Below are 12,644 nucleotides of genomic sequence, written 5' to 3'. Positions count from 1 at the left end.
AAGGCCTTGGAAAATCCAATCCCAATCTACTGCCAAGTTAGTCTCCAAGCCCTTCTGTTAGAAGTCCTATTTTTGAAGTATTACAAAAAAAAAAAAAAAGGGAGTCGGGCGGTAGTGCAGCGGGTTAAGCGCAGGTGGCAAAAGCACAAGGACTGGGGTAAGGATCCCGGTTCGAACCCCGGCTCTCCACCTGCAGGGGAGTCGCTTCACAGGCGGTGAAGCAGGTCTGCAGGTGTCTGTCTTTCTCTCCCCCTCTCTGTCTTCCCCTCCTCTCTCCATTTCTCTCTGTCCTATCCAACAACAACAACAATAACTACAACAACAAGGAAAAACAAAAGGGAAAATAAATAAATACAAAAAAAATAAATAAACTAAAAAGTGGAGCACGATGGTTATGCTAAGAGCCTTCATGCCTGATACCAAAGATACCAGGTTCAATCCCCAGCACCACTGGAAGCCAGAGCTGAGCAGTCCCCGCCCCCGGGGATGGAGAGGGGAACATAAAACAGAAAGCGGGCGGGCTGTGGAGGGGCAGACGGCCACTTCACAGACGGCCACGACACTGCGAGGGCTGACGGCTCACTGCTGCAGCCAGGAGCCCACCTGGCCCTCCAGACCCGGGGTCGACAGACTGCAGCTCACTCTGTATTCAGACCACAAGGGAAGAGCGGTTTTCACATTTCTAAGTGGTTGGGGAGAAACAAAAATAAAGGCAGGGGAGTCGGGCGGTGGCGCAGCGTGTTAGGCACACATGGTGCAAAGCGCAAGGACCGGCGTAAGGATCCCGGTTCGAGCCCCCGGCTCCCCACCTGCAGGGGAGTCGCTTCATAGGCGGTGAAGCAGGTCTGCAGGTGTCTGTCTTTCTCTCTCCCTCTCTGGCTTCCCCTCCTCTCTCCGTTTCTCTCTGTCCTATCCAACAATGACGACATTGATAACAATAATAACTACAACAATGAAAAACAAGGGCAACAAAAGGGAAAATAAATAAATATGAAAAAAATTTTTAAATTAAAAAAAAAAAGGCAGGAAGACTACTTCATACGTGTGGAAAAAAACATGGAATTCAAACTTCAGCATCCGGAAACAAAACGGGTGGGCACACCCTTCGTTGACGGGCTGTGCACGGACGCCTTCAGCTGCAGAACTGAGAGGGCCGGGCGGCGGCGCACCCGACTGAGCGCCCACGTCACCACGCACAGAACCAAGCAGTCAGGGCAGGGTGGACGACCTATCAAGCCCAAGACATTTACGATCTGGCTCATAACCACCATGAATTGCTGAGCCCTGTCATTCATTCACAGCTGCCTGAAACTGTGACATGGTCACCGACTCCATTTCCCTGTTAATAAAAGTCATGCTCTGTCAAACTTCGGTCTTAGATGGCGGTTGACTTACAGCCGTCTCATTTCCAAATTGCACAGCCGTAGAAGAGAAAAATGTATGGGCTTGGTGAAACACAAGAGTAGAATACACTCACACACCACACGCGCACAGAAACGAATGGCAGCGGCAGGCAGAAGGGGAGAGGCGGCGGGCGGTCTTACCTGTCTGCCATCTGAGGTATTAGAAAGTGCTGTCCGTTCTTGTGATCTGCAACAGAAACGAAGTCAAAGTTTTGTGGGTGCACATACAGTAGGACGCAGGTAAGAAGTCTACGGGGGAAGCGATCGGAGGGGTGGGAGTCACCCAGAGACCCGGTGAGCAGCAGCAGCGGGGGGATGGCGTCTCTGCGGCACAGACCCCGCGTGGCCGAGCGGAAAGGCGCTGCCCACTCTCGCTGATGGACCCTTCGGCCTCCCGCACCCCCAGCTTGAGTGACGCCGCACTTGGGGAGCTGGACTGGCTCAGAGCAGCAGTCCCGGTGGGATGGTGGGGGGGTCTCCGTCTTCCTCTTCCGATCAACGAAAATCAATGCAAGACTGCCTGCCTCAGACCTGGCAGGGCCGCTCCGCAGTGTGACGGGGAGTAAGGCCACGGCACGCGGGCTTCTGTGGGAATCTGAAGTCACTGCTCCTCTCTCGGGAAGACAGCTGGTGATCTAACTTGCTAGGAGACGACCGGGCAGCTTGATCACTTGCTACGCCAGTTGGCAAGATGTGACAGCTGCAACTGCCACCTCCAGGGTTATAGCTGGGGCTCGGTGCCCACATTACAAATCCACTAACCCTGTGACCATTATTTAGATTTTTTTGAACAGGAGAGAAATTGAGAGAAGAGGGGAAGACAAAGAGGGGGAGAGAAAAGAGAGACACCTGCAGACCTGCTTCACCACTTGTGAAATGACCCCCCTGCAGGTGGGGAGCTGAGAGCTCGAACTGGGATGCTTTCTTGGGCCCTTACACTTTGTACCGTGTGTTTAACCTGGTGTGCAACCACCCAGCTGTATTTTTTTTATAAATATTTATTCTCTTTTGTTGCCCTTATTGTTTTATTGTTGTAGATATTACTGTTGTCGTCACTGTTGGATAGGACAGAGAGAACTGGAAAGAGATGGGGAAGACAAGAGAGGGGAAGAGAAAGACAGACACCTACAGACTTGCTTCACTAAAGCCGGTCCTTGCGCTTGGCGCCACCTGCGCTTAACCCGTTGCACTACGCTACCACCTAATTCCCCCGGCTGTATTTTTTTACTAGACTTGAAAACCTGGGAGTCGGGCGGTAGCGCAGGTTAAGCGCACGTGGTGCAAAGGACCGGCGTAAGGATGCCGGTTCAAGACCCCAGCTCCCCACCTGCAGGGGAGTCGCTTCACAGGCGGTGAAGCAGGTCTGCAGGTGTCTGTCTTTCCCTCCCCGTCTCTGTCTTCCCCTCCTCTCTCCATTTCTCTGTCCTATCCAACAATAACGACATCAATAACAACAACAATGAAAAAAACAAGGGCAACAAAAGGGAATAAATATTTTAAAAAGGGGGAGTTGGGCGGTGGCGCAGCTGGTTAAGCGCACGAGGCGCAAAGCGCAAGGACCGGCGTAAGGATCCCGGCTCCCCACCTGCAGGGGAGTCGCTTCCCAGGCGGTGAAGCAGGTCTGCAGGTGTCTGTCTTTCCCTCCCCGTCTCTGTCTTCCCCTCCTCTCTCCATGTCTCTCTGTCCTGTCCAATAGCAGCAGCAACGGCAGCAATAACAACAACAAGGGCAACAAAAGGGGGAAAGTGGCCTCCAGGAGCAGTGGATTCGTAGTGCAGGCACCGAGTCCCAGGATAACCCTGGAGGCAAGAAAAAGAAAAAAAGGGAGTCGGGCGGTAGCGCAGCGGGTTAAGCGCAGGTGGCGCAAAGTGCAAGGATCAGCCTAAGGATCCTGATTCAAGCCCCCCGGGTCCCCCACCTGCAGGGAAGTCACTTCACAAGTGGTGAAGCAGGCCTGCAGGTGTCTGTCTGTCTCTCCCCCTCTGTCTTCTCCTCCTCTCTCCACTTCTTTCCGTCCTACCCATTAACAATGACATCATCAACAACAACTACAAGACAACAAGGGCAACAAAAGGGAATAAATAATTATTTTTTAAAAACCATTTATCATTACTAATTTTTATTGCCACCAGGGTTATTTATCTCTGGGGTTCAGTGCCTGTAGAACAAATCCATTATTCTGGTGGTCTTTTCCCCCTCCATCTCTCCTTTTCTTCTTTTAAATAGAGACAGAGAAACACTGAAGGGGGGAGGGGAGGGGATGAGACACCTGTGCCAACTTTCTGAAAACAACTGTGAATTTCACTTCTTCCAACTGTGAAGACTTGAAATCTGGGTGGTGTGAGTCCTCTCTCCTCTTGTTATTTTTTTGTAACATTATCTTGACTATCCTAGTTCCTTGGCTCTTCCATGCAAATTTTAGAGCCAGCATGTATGTCTACCAAAATAAAAAGGAAAGAAAAAAAATCCCTGAGCTGTACTAAGTTTGCCATAATTAAATTGTGCAGAACTGACTGTCGAGCTTTCTAATCCACACACACAGTGAATCACTTCACTCACGCAGTCTTCCTGGGTATCTGCTATCGGCATTGTCTGGCGGTCACTATGAAGAACAGACAAGTATCTTACTAGGTTTATACCTTGGGATTAATTGAGAGTTACCGATACCGCTCCAGTTTCCATCTGATAATGGTGTCCTAGAAAAGATTGGTCTGGGTTTGGGCCGTGGCGCGTCTGGTTAAGACGCACATGGTACAATGCACAATGGCCCTGGTTCAAGCCCCGAGTCCTCCAACCTGTAAGGGGGGAGCCTCACAGACAGTGAAGTAATGCTGCCAGTATCTCTGTCTCCCGTTTGTCTCTATTCAAAAGAAATAATTTATTAAAAGTTTTTTTTTTTTTTTTTTAGAAGACTCATCTTTGCTTGGTCATCTTGTTCTCTGCAAGCCTGTCAGACTCACCTATTAGTTCTAGTAACTTGACTGGAGATTCTTTGGGATTTTTTCCCCTTAATGTTTTATTTATTTATTGGGTAGAGATAAAGAAATGAGAGGCGTGGGGGAGATAGACAGGGAGAGAGAGAGACACTTGCAGCACTGCTTCACCCCTGCAGGTGGGGGAGCAGGGGGCTTTGTTTTTGATCTCTATGAAAAGCAATCAACCTTTCGTCACTAAAGATGATGTTAGCTGTGGGTTCTCTAAAGATACTATTTATCAGATTAAGGAAGTTCTTTCTTAAAAAAAAAACGGAAGTCCTATAAATTCCTAGTTTAACATTAAAACAATTTTTAAAAAAATATTTACTTATGAGAGTCGGGCGGTAGAGCAGTGGGTTAAGCGCAGGTGGCATGAAGCGCAAGGACCGGCATAAGGACCCCGGTTCGAGATCCCTGCTCCCCACCTGCAGGGGAGTCGCTTCACAGGTGGTGAAGCAAGTCTGCAGGTGTCTGTCTTTCTCTCCCCGTCTTCCCCTCCTCTCTCCATTTCTTTCTGTCCTATCCAACAACGACATCAACAACATTAAGAACTACAATAATAAAACAACAAGGACAACAAAAGGGAATAAAAAATAAATATTAAAAAATTAAAAAATACTTATTCTCTTTGTTGCCCTTTTTATATTGTTGTAATTATTATTGTTGTTATTGATGTCGTCATTGTTGGATAGGACAGAGAGAGATGCAGAGAGGAGGGGAAGACAGAGAGGGGGAGAGAAAGACAGACACCTGCAGACTTGCCTCATCGCTTGTGAAGTGACTCCCCTGCAGGTGGGGAGCGGGGGGCTCAAACCGGGTTCCTTGAGCCATTCGCTGCGCTTTGTGCCATGTGCGCTTAACCCGCTGCACTACAGCCCAACTCCTGATCATCTATTTTTATATGGTCTGTTTTCTTTTAGTGTTTTATTATTTTTATATAATTGATAGCGACAATCAGAAATTGAGAGGACCGGAGAGACAGAGAGACATCTGCAGCCCTTGAACCTGGTGCACTCAGTGAGGTGTGTCACCACCCAACGCCCACTCTGTTTTCTAGTTCGCGTTAAGGATTACAAATCACATACTTGACTCTGTTACAGACGACCATTTTTTTATTATTAAAATTTTTTATATTTATTTATTTTCCCTTATGTTGCCCTTATCATTTTTCTTTTATTGTTGTTATTGTTGTTGTTGATGTTGTTTTTAGATAGGACAGAGAGAAATGGAAAGACAGACACCTGCAGACCTGCTTCACCGCCTGTGAAGTGACTCCCCTGCAGGTGGGGAGCCGGGGGCTTGAACTGGGATCCTTATTCTGGTCCTTGTGCTTTGCACCATGTGCGCTTAACCCGCTGCACCACCACCCAACTCCCACAGAAGACCATTTTAAGAAAGCAGAGACCAGGGAGTCAGGTTGTAGTGTAGCAACAACAATAACTACTACTACAAAAAAAAAGGGCAACAAAAGGGAAAATAAATAATTCAAAAAAAAAAAAAAGCAGAGACCTTATCTTTACCTCTCGATACTCCTCCCGTTTGACCTGTAGCTGTCTAATGTATCACTGTGACACACACATCCTGGAGACCTCAGCAGACGATGTTAAATCTCCTGCTGTCAACTGTCAGAGATTGATAGATCACAAAGAACAAAAGGGGGAAAGGGAAATCTCGTGGCCCAGGAGGTGGTGCAGAGCCTCGCACTGGAAACCTCAAGCATGAGACCTGGAGATTGGGCCCTAGTACTGCATATGCCAGAGTGACGTGATGCTCTGCTTCTCTCTCTCCTCCCTTCTTCCTCCTTCTCCTAAGTAAGCAAATAGCCACCCCAGCCCCCCCCATACACAGAGCTCATCACTGTGTTTATATACAATCACTTTTATTCCTTTTGACCCTGTGTCACATTATCTGCACCTGAAGCACTTTCCCTAGGACCTTCTCTTTGAGCAACTCTCTCTCTACCTGAGAAGGCCTCTCCTTGACCCTCCGCCCTGAGCGTTATTTTTGCTGGAAACTGATGTCTGGGTTATTTTTTTCTTTCTTTCTTTCAACATTTAAAACATACGTTCTACTTCCTTTCATCTCTGTGGTTTCTGGCGAGAAATCCAGAGATCCGAGGAACCCTCGGTGCGGCGTGTGTCTCTAACATCAAGGCGCGTCATGTTTTCACACACACGCACACACCCTCTGCTGTTTCAAGATGTTCTCTTCATCTTTCGTTTTCAGCAGTTTGATTCTGATGTGTGTGAGTGAGGATTGCAGCTTATCTCATGTGGAATTCACTGAACTTGTGGAGTCTGTATGTTTACGCCTTTCTCCAAATGCTGACTTCTTAGCCAACATGTCTTCATGCCTTCTGCATAATCCTTCTGAGAGTCTGAAGATGCAAACGGCTGACCTTGTCATCTTGCTCTATAAGCTTCTAGGGTTCTTCAGTTTTTCCCTGTCCTTTTTTTTTTTTTTACTTTGTTATTCAAACTGGGCGATTTTTTTAGTCATCTATTTTCAGCTACCACTCTTCGTCATCCCACGTTGCTACTAAGCCCGTCTGAGTCTCTTACTTTTAGCTAACGCACACCAAGCTTGGCTATTTTCTGTATGTCTCGCTTCTCTGAGGCCACATATTTCCTATTTGTTTCAAGAATGCTTATATGCACTTTCTTACTAGTTGTCTTGCCATCTTTGACAAGTCCAGCCTCCAGGTGATCTGGCACTGGGGTCTGTTGACTGCCTTCCCCTCCCGAGCCCTTGGGGCTTTCCTGGTTGTTATGTCAAGTCAGTATGGGTGGTGTCCTTGACATTCTGAATGACATTGTATTTATGAGACGCTAGAGTCTACCTCACAAACTTTAGAGTATGTTCACTTGGTTGTTTTAGCAGACGGCTGACAAAGCTAGGGTAAGTGACAGACAGAGAAAAGCAAAAGTCACCAGGATCACCCTCTTTGGGTCAAGAGAGTGGCAAAGCGGACAAAGCCGTGCATTCTTTTTTTTTTTTTAATTGCTTTAATATTTATTTACTCCCTTTTGTTGCCCTTGTTGTTTTTTATTGTTGTAGTTATTATTGTTGTTGTTGTTGTCTTCGTTGTTGGATAGGACAGAGAGAAATGGAGAGAGGAGGGGAAGACAAAGGGGGAGAGAAAGACAGACACCTGCAGACCTGCTTCACCGCCTGTGAAGCGACTCCCCTGCAGGTGGGGAGCCGGGGGCTCGAACCGGGGTCCTTATGCCGGTCCTTACGCTGTGCCACCTGCGCTTAACCCACTTCGCTACCGTCCGACTCCCAAAGCACGAGGTTCTGAGTTCGACCCCCAGCACCACACATGGCAGTGTTATGCTCTGGTTCTCTCTTATTAACAAATACATAAATCTTAGATAAATAAAATAAAGCAAAAAAGAGTATGTTCTTGGTCTGAAATTCAGGAGCCTGTGTGGCCACTACCGTGGGCTAGGGTCGCTCGAGAACGGAGGAGGACGAGCTCCAGGGGGGCCCCTACTCTATCTTCTAGGACTCCCGCTGCTTTCCTGCCCCTGGGGCAAGCAGCTCCCAGTCCAAGTCCAGCTTCCACCATCTCAGGCACCAACAGGACACTCACCAGCCACTAGGGTGGTGGTGCTTCCAAGCTCCTCTCCCAGCACGCACTGAGTTTTCACAAATGGAGCTCTGTGCATTTGGTCTCGGGTCTCTAGTGTTCAGTGGAGACCTGGGGTGGGGTGTGCTAGTCCACCTCACCAGAGCGGGGGGGGGGGGGGGGGGCGTGTGCTGTCCAGCCAGGCTGGAAAGCCACTGGCTTGAGGAGTGTGTCTGTTCTATGTCAAGACAGCCTCACAGCTTCTGCAAAGAGCCAGGCAGTAAAGTGCAGGCGGCTGGGGCCACACAGTAACACTTCAACCCGCTCAGCTCAGCGACTACAATGAGAAAGCAGCTAGTGGGTGTGTCGAGGGGCCGTCGCAGCTGTCTTTCAGTACGACCATACAAAGACATGAGCGAGTGAGAGCCTGGCCCACAGGCTCCCCTGCAGGTGGGGAGCTAGGGGCTCGAACCAGGATCCTTATGCCAGCCCAGATCTACAGCACCGGCAAGGAAGCTCGAGAGGCGCCACTCATTTCCGGGCTGTTTCCGACTCTTTACTTGTTGGATTTCTCCGACAACTGTGAAAGCTACTCCAAGTCTCATTATACACAAGAGCCGTTAAGATTTTAATTCAGGGGGCCGGGCGGTAGTACAGCGGGTTAAGCGCACATGGAGCAAAGCGCAACAACCGGTGTTAAGGATCCTGGTTTGAGCCCCCGGCTCCCCACCTGCAGGGGAGTCGCTTCACAGGCGGTGAAGCAGGTCTGCAGGTGTCTGTCTTTCCCTCTGTCTTCCCCTCCTCTCTCCATTTCTCTCTGTCTTATCTAACAATGATGACAATAATAATAGTAACAACAATGATAAACAATAAGGGCAACAAAAGGGAAAACAATGGCCTCCAGGAGCAGTGGATTTGTAGTGCAGGCACCAAGCCCCAGCAATAATCCTGGAGGTAAAAAAAAAAAAAAAAAAGATTTTAATTCAGTGGATTTTTTTTTTTTTGCCTCCAGGGTTATTGCTGGGGCTCCCTGACTGCACTATGAATCCACTGCTCCTGGAGGCCATTTTTCCCACTTTGTTGCCCTGGTTGTTTATCAGTGTTGTTGTTACTATTATTGTTGTTGTTGTTGGATAGGACAGAGAGAAATGGAGAGAGGAGGGGAAGACAGAGAGGAGGAGAGAAAGATAGACACCTGCAGACCTGCTTCACCACCTGTGAAGCGACTCCCCTACAGGTAGGGAACCGGGGGCTCGAACTGGGATCCTTATGCTGGTCCTTGCCCTTCGTGCCACATGTGCTTAACCCGCTGCACTACCACCCGACCCCCAATTCAGTGGATTCTTGAAACAGTCTAGGGGCCGGGCGGTGGCACACCTGGTAGGGTGCACGCACCACTGTGCGTAAAGACCTGGGCTCAAGCTCCCGGTCCCCACCTGCAGGGGGAAAGCTTCTCACGCAGTCAAGCAGGGCAGCATTTTCTTTCTCTATATCCCCTCTCCCCTTTCAACTTCTCTCTGTCCAGTTAAGTAAAAAGAAAAGAGGAAAAAAAAAAAAAAGAAGAAGCCACTGGGAGCCGTGGATTTGTTGTGCAAGCACCGAGCCCTCAGCAAGCAAGCACTCTGGTAGGAAAAATGAAAAAAGGAAGCAAAAGAAACAGTCTAGAGATAAATTAAAGTTCTGCCAAGTCAACACTCCAGGAGATGTGACCAGCTCTCTGATGGAAACATGGCAGTCGCGAGGTCAAGCCGAGAGGGGGGGGGGGCTTTCTTTGGCGATGCGACAGCAGAGGAGGGCACGTCGTGTCCTGCCCCGTCGGCCCAGAGGCCGCGGGTCTTTCACTCACCTGGCTTCCTGCCGCACAGGTAGAAGGCGAGTCTGTCCGTCAGCTCGTACTGGATTTCCACCAGGCGCTCTGCCAGCCCGTGGTGCCCTCCTTGCCTGGCAAGAGGAGACAAAGCGCCGCTCGCTCGAGCGCACTGACGTCTCCCTCCCGAGACGCTCGGGCCGTGGATCAGAACCAGCCTTCTGCAATAACGGACTGTTCCGTGTGAGGTGGAAAGCCAGCGTCTACTCTGGTCCCCGTCTGCCGTCCGTCCGTCCGTCCATCCGTCCTCGGGCTCTGCACCCTGTGCGCTCCACCTGCCGCGCCACCGCCCGATATGAACTGCCTTCCCGCTCTGAACCAGCCTTCCTCTCACTAGTTAAAACGATACTTCACAGGAAATTCGGGGCTGCGTGAGCGTGAGCGGGATGGCGGATGACCTCGTCAAACAGGCGGGGAGGTAAAAAGCCATCCACGGTCTGGGGTGGCCGCTCCCCAAACTGGATCAGGGTGCCCTGAAAACCTGCACGGGATGTATCTGCGGACCCTCCCTTCCGTGGCTACTCCAGGCTCCAGAGAGGCCTAGCAGCCACCTCAGGGTTTCTGATTCACACAGCGGCTGACCATTACTTACAACCTACAGTTAACGTTCTGCAATCCTTTTTCACTTCCTACCTACCCATACAGATTAGCTCTCCATCCATCCATCCATCCATCCATCCATCCTTCCTTCCTTCCTTCCTTCCTTCCTTTCCCGTCTTTCCTTCTCTTAAGCCCAAGAAGTAAGTGTAAGGATTAGAACTATGAGGAGCGGGTCCTTCAATTCTTGATCCCATCTGGACTCTCTATGGGGTTGTCAGAAAACTCCTGATGCATTTTTGCATAGATAAACAGAAAAAATACGCTGTGACTTTTCAGAGAACCCAGCAGCTCAGATACCACTGTGCCATCAGGGCCTGTGAAAGACTAGAAGCCGAGGCAGTGATGCACTAGGCAGAGAGAGCGCACACCACCAGCACGAGCTAGGCCCTGGGTTCAAGTCCCTGGCCCCCATCTGCAGGGGGGAAGTTTCACAAGTGGTGAAGCAGATGTCTCTCATTCTCCTTCATCTCTCCCTCCCTTCTCCATTTCTGTCTTCATCAACAAAAGAAAGGGGGGCAGGGAGCAAGTGGCTGCCGGAGGTTGTGAATGAGGTGCTGGCACCGAGCCTCAATGATAACGGTGGTGTAAATAATGAAAGTAATGGTTAGGGGGTCGGGCGGTAGTGCTATGGGTTAAGCGCACGTGGCGCAAAGCTAGTAAGGATCCCGGTTCGAGCCCCCGGCTCCCCACCTGCAGGGGAGTGGCTTCACAGGTGGTGAAGCAGGTCTGCAGGTGTCTGTCTTTCTCTCCCCCTCTCTGTCTTCCCTTTCTCTCTCCATTTCTCTCTGTCCTAGCCAACACCGACAACAATAACTACAACAATAAAAAACAACAGGGGCAACAAAAGGGAGTAAATAAATATTAAAAAAAAAAAAAAAAAAAGGTAAGTGGGGGCCGGGTGGTGGCGCACCTGGTTGAGTGCACATGTTGCCATGTGTAAGGACCCAGGTTCGAGACCCCAGTCCCCGCCTGAATGAGGTGAGCACTGCGAGTGGTGAAACAGGGCTGCAGGTGTCTCTCTCTCTCTCTCTCTCTCCCCCTTCCCTCTTGATTTCTGGCAGTCTCTATCCAAGAAAGAGAGAAAATAAAAAAAGAAAATAAAAAAGAACAGAACACAAAGTAAGCCTTCAGTCTGTCTCTCTCGGCACGCGCCAGACGGCAGTGCTCCAGGGCTCAGGAGCGAGCACAGGCGAGCCCCTCACCACGCACGCATGTCACCACGCACGCACGTCCCGTGCTGGCTCCCCGCTCACCTCGCACAGTCCACAGGCGTCTCCCCGCGGGCGTCCTGCGTGGCCGGGTCGGCCCCGTACACAGCCAGCAGCTCCGCCTGCAAGGTCTGGCCGGCTCTGGAGGCGACGTGCAGCGGCGTGTTGCCCTTCTCCTGGGCCCAGGAGGGAGGAGGGAGGCGTCGGCGTCACCGTCACCGTCACCGTCACTGAGAGCCTCCCACCCGGCGCCGCCTCCTTACCGGGTGGAAGAAGTTGGCCTGGGCGCCCAGGGACAGCAGCCGCAAGCAGGTCTCCAGGTTGCCTGTCCGCACGCTCGAGTGCAGCTGCTGCAACACGCAAAGCAGAGTGAGTGTCCCGCACGGCAAAGGGCAGGAGAGGAGCGCCAGCAGGGGTCTCGGGTGAGCCGGTCTGGCTGCCAGGGCTCTGGCTGCACACCTGCGCACCTACACGGCTGCGCACCTGCACGGCCGCGCACCTGCACGGCCGCACACCTGCACACCTGCGCAGCAGACTGTGCTGCGGCTCCCACACCGCCATGGGGCGTCTGTCTCTAGCAGGCATGCTCGGTCAGAGTCTCCGCCACAGAAAAGCACTTTACAGACAGCCGGGGCCGGTTTGGGTTTAGCCCCGAATGTCCGAAACGCAGTGAGCCTAGCACAGGAGTGGAGACCGACTCGGACGCCTACGACCACAGTCTGTCTGTCTGATCTGTCTGTCTGTCTGTCTGATTTACCAGGGCCCTGCTCAGCTCTGGCTTATACTGGCGCTGGGGCCTGAGCCTGGGCAGGACAGCTGTTTGCAGAATCAGGATGCTCTCTCTCCGACCACAATAAAAAGAAAGAGACCAAAGCTTTCAGGGGCTGGGTGGTGGCCCGCCTGGGCGAGCGCACACTTCACCCCGTGTACAGACCTGGGTTCAGGTCCCTGGCTGCCGCCTGTGGGGGAGTGGAAACCCCCGAGCTATGGAGCAGTGCTGCGGGTCTCTCTTGCCATCTC

At 51.0% G+C, this 12,644-nt stretch overlaps 1 protein-coding gene across 13 annotated transcripts in view; it reads right to left on the bottom strand.

The window, feature by feature from the left end:
- The window catches only part of GIT2 (GIT ArfGAP 2), a 51,124-nt gene that overhangs the window by 27,722 nt on the left and 10,758 nt on the right, over positions 1-12,644 (bottom strand). For all 13 annotated transcript variants that reach the window (XM_060192569.1, XM_060192573.1, XM_060192572.1 and 10 more), the window contains 4 exons: positions 11,888-11,974; positions 11,670-11,800; positions 9,796-9,890; positions 1,545-1,590 (listed from right to left, as the gene is read on the bottom strand). In XM_060192569.1, the coding sequence (XP_060048552.1) occupies positions 1,545-1,590; positions 9,796-9,890; positions 11,670-11,800; positions 11,888-11,974 (359 nt within the window). The remainder of the gene's footprint in view (positions 1-1,544; positions 1,591-9,795; positions 9,891-11,669; positions 11,801-11,887; positions 11,975-12,644) is intronic.

This window comes from Erinaceus europaeus, chromosome 6, assembly GCF_950295315.1.
Source record: "Erinaceus europaeus chromosome 6, mEriEur2.1, whole genome shotgun sequence".
NCBI lineage: Eukaryota > Metazoa > Chordata > Mammalia > Eulipotyphla > Erinaceidae > Erinaceus > Erinaceus europaeus.
Note: the sequence above shows the minus strand (reverse complement) of the source record. Positions and strands in the feature narration are given on the sequence as shown.